Here is a 1,510-nt window from a genome sequence, read left to right as displayed (position 1 = left end):
TATCAATTTCTATAATATTCTCAAATTCAGCATAAACTATTACATTCACAGTATGTGGTAACGGTAGGGCAAATTTTATTTCTAAACTAAGATTTCGTTGACGGACGAGGTTAAAGTGAGCCTTGTTGGATGAGAGGTCTGGGGATAGGTCAAATGCAAATAACGTGTAACCGTGAGCGAAATCTTCTCTGTTAATGAGGTGTCCCTTGTTCTCGAAAAGATCGTTTAAACCGGTAAATAATGTATGGTAAGCTAACATATAGCTATCATCCGCTCCATCCTGTCCGAAAACTGGCTGAATCCACGGATGAGTTTCTCCGTCCAAGTGCAACGCTACAAAGTTTGTTTCGTAATGATGAAAATTAAACGGGTTAAGCTGATAAGAGCCATTAAATGCTTCGGTAGAAACTAGACCCACAATCAAACGAGAAGGTTGAATGCCGTTGAATAGAGATTCTCTCGTAAATGATAAATTTCCTGTTGGTATCGTAAGCGTCTTCACTTCTACTCTTCTAACAGGGTATTTTGCTGTACCGTGTTCCAGTGCCTTTGCGTGCGCAATAGCTATAGAGGGGTTAACTTTAACTTTACGTACTAATATAGAAGCATCTTCCATGTGAACCTTGTAGCCAACTTGAGTAGATGACATTAAGCAGAATGGATTTTTACTTCGATGAAGTTTCACTTTAACATCAACGCCATTCAGCATCATACGATCTTGAAAGAATATGTCACAATGGATGGGTCCTACAAGGTCTATCAATCGGCTTTTTTTTTAAAATTGGTGTCGTTTTGTCAAAACTAAATTAGATTCATTGAGAGCGGCAAACGGATTGTTTGAGTCCATGCGACCGGCTGTATCCTTGTAATACAAACCCCCTGTCAGTTGAGTTTGTTTAGCGTCCGAACCATACGAGAGGAGGGTTTCATTTTAAACATTCGCAAGAGTTATCGTGAATCAAAGCCATTTTTCAAACGAATTTAACCAATTAGGCGTCAAATATATCCAGCGATCTTTTCGCTCTCTTGGTCGGTCGGGAACTGACTGATGATTTAGCGCGTCTCCGCTTTTTGTTAACTTTTCCAACTGTGTTTTTAACGATACGTTTTCCCGCCTGAGTTAATCTTCTTTTGGCCGCAGTTTTGATGTTTCTTCCGTGTATTGCATCCTCCATTATTTTTGCTCCAGTTCGAATAGCCTGTTTTCCGAGAGCTTTTGCCCCCTTCTTCAATAACGGTACAGATTGCTTAAAAAGACCAGCGAGAACGCCCCCTAGTCCAAATCCTCTTTGCGTTACAGACCCACTGAAAACCGGCATAGAGTCGGCCGTCCCTCCCACCTGACGTAAGTAATAATCATCGTACACGGAATGCATTATACAAGATTAGAAGATCGTATCTGTCTAAAGTGAAGCTTAACCAAAACCTTTCCGCGTTGAAATGATACTTTTTCACCCGTATCACTTCTTATATCTATAGTTACTGTGTCAAATTCCTTCTTTACCAGACG

At 40.4% G+C, this 1,510-nt stretch overlaps 1 protein-coding gene across 1 annotated transcript; it reads right to left on the bottom strand.

Moving 5' to 3' along the window:
• Positions 1-43: 43 nt before the first annotated feature.
• LOC117124868 (uncharacterized protein F54H12.2-like) lies at positions 44-709 on the bottom strand (the record flags this gene model as incomplete). Its single annotated transcript, XM_033271203.1, has 1 exon — positions 44-709. A coding segment is annotated over exon 1 (666 nt), but the record flags the coding sequence as incomplete, so codon positions are not given.
• Between the last annotated feature and the right edge of the window lie 801 nt (positions 710-1,510).

Source organism: Anneissia japonica, unplaced genomic scaffold (assembly GCF_011630105.1).
Source record: "Anneissia japonica isolate Jap-2015-1 unplaced genomic scaffold, ASM1163010v1 scaffold41127_len1518_cov102, whole genome shotgun sequence".
Taxonomy (NCBI): Eukaryota; Metazoa; Echinodermata; class Crinoidea; order Comatulida; family Comatulidae; genus Anneissia; species Anneissia japonica.
This window is presented reverse-complemented; position numbering and strand designations above follow the sequence as displayed.